At 34.3% G+C, this 1,808-nt stretch overlaps 1 protein-coding gene across 1 annotated transcript in view; it reads left to right on the top strand.

The window, feature by feature from the left end:
* The window catches only part of LOC108249157 (tripartite motif-containing protein 16-like), a 1,517-nt gene extending 1,389 nt beyond the window's left edge, over positions 1–128 (top strand). The window contains exon 2 of the mRNA XM_025011159.2: positions 117–128. Coding sequence (XP_024866927.1) covers positions 117–128 — 12 coding nt within the window. The remainder of the gene's footprint in view (positions 1–116) is intronic.
* Positions 129–1,808: the final 1,680 nt, after the last annotated feature.

Genomic DNA, 1,808 nt, shown 5'->3' with positions numbered 1-1,808 from the left:
CAGCTGAGTTCATTAAACTGAAATAAACAGAAGCTGTTTAAGGTTCAGCTGCTGAAAATGTGTTTTAGTTTCAGTTTCGTCTCCATCGTTGTTTTATTGTATTTTTTTGTCCAAAGCTGTTTCTTTGAGTCAAACTACATGAATTTAATCTCTGCAACAAATTATTGAACAAATGTCATTTAGCTGATTGAGTTTATTAATAACATGATGCAGTAAATGATTAATGTAGATGAAGAAAGATGTTTCTGTCATTAACGGTTTGGAAATTATTTGTGGAAAGAAATCTCCTGATAATCCTGAATTATTCATAACTTACGATTTCTGAGAATGATTTGTGTGAACAACTTTTACTCTGAAATTACAGCTGAATGCTACTTTTTATTTTATTGGTGAATAAACAGGTTGGTTTTTGGTAATTGTGTGAATGTTGACTTTAAAAAGTGAGAAACGTTAAAGAAACATCTCATGTATTGCAAACAGTTTGGGGCTAGAATCGACCAGGTAACTAAAAAGCCCAACATTCAAAAAAGGACAAAATGTAAGAGCTGATTGAGTCCTTTTTATTGGGCTTATAATTAAAACGAGGGAGGCTGTATCTGGTGAAAAAAGCAGGACTTTTCTGTCCAGAAAAGTGACTTTTTGTGTGTTTCAGCAGGATGTTGAGCCCTCCTACTCACTGCCTATGACTCTGAAGGCATTTAGCTGGAAACGCCATAAACAAAGTATAATGTAAGCAAAAGCATCCTTCCACTGTGAACCTGCAGCAACCCAGGCCTTTGTTTTCTCATTATTTTAATGGCAACCAGCTCCTGCTTAGCGTTGCTTCTGTATATTACACAATCATGTTTAAATAACCACTCACGCTCTTCTTCGTCTCTTTATTTTCGGTGAACTCCGACTCTGAAAAGCTTCTCTTCTTTCATTCTTTCACGCTGGAGTTTACCTTTATTCCTTTTTTGGAGACTCAGCTGAGTTTCTTTGAGGAACACAGTAAATATGTTATTAGTTGTCTGAACGCTGAGTCAGCAATCACACTCTTGTTTTCTGTACAATTTTTACAATCTAACTACTTTTGAAAACTTCATATCACATTAGCCGCTCATATATCAAAATGTTCGGCTCAGTTAGGAGATGGCTGCTGTGACTTTTGGTTTTTCTAACTTTTATACTTTTCAAAATATTTAACTAATTACAAAATGTCCCCCATAGAAATACATGGAGATCTGTTCAGTTCCTTCATGACGTTCTTGTCTTTGAAACCTGCTTCAGTACACCAGCTCTAGCGTTTATGTTGTTTATTTAAAACATCAGCGGTTTGATCCACTATAATACACGCTGCTGTGCTCCATTAATAGCTGTACCACTGTAAAAATAAAGAGTTGTATAATTTTCTCCCTTTATGTCACCAATGTAATGTTTGTACACACTTGTTTACTTCATGTGTATCCAATAAGGGTGGGAATCATAAGCTTCAACTATTATATTAACATTTTTTTGTCCTGTATCTTGTTTTGAAATAAAATATGTAAAATAAACATCAAAATGTGGGTCTCAATCTGGAATAGTACACTATGACTTCTCTATGTTTACTGTAATTTTGTAATATAAATATAAATGAATTGATTAGATGGAAAATAAACCTCCAGTCTGGCTCCAGATTCTTTAAGACTTCATTTGGGTTTGGCTCCGGACTCCGACCTGCCATTTGGGGGACCAATCCAGTTTGTGTGAAATTTAATAAAATCTTAAGCTCTTTATTTAATATTTATTTTCAAAACCACAGATAGAAACACTAGTATTGTAGAAAA

This window comes from Kryptolebias marmoratus, linkage group LG7 (genome assembly GCF_001649575.2).
Source record: "Kryptolebias marmoratus isolate JLee-2015 linkage group LG7, ASM164957v2, whole genome shotgun sequence".
In the NCBI taxonomy this organism is placed as follows: Eukaryota; Metazoa; Chordata; class Actinopteri; order Cyprinodontiformes; family Rivulidae; genus Kryptolebias; species Kryptolebias marmoratus.
Note: the sequence above shows the minus strand (reverse complement) of the source record. Positions and strands in the feature narration are given on the sequence as shown.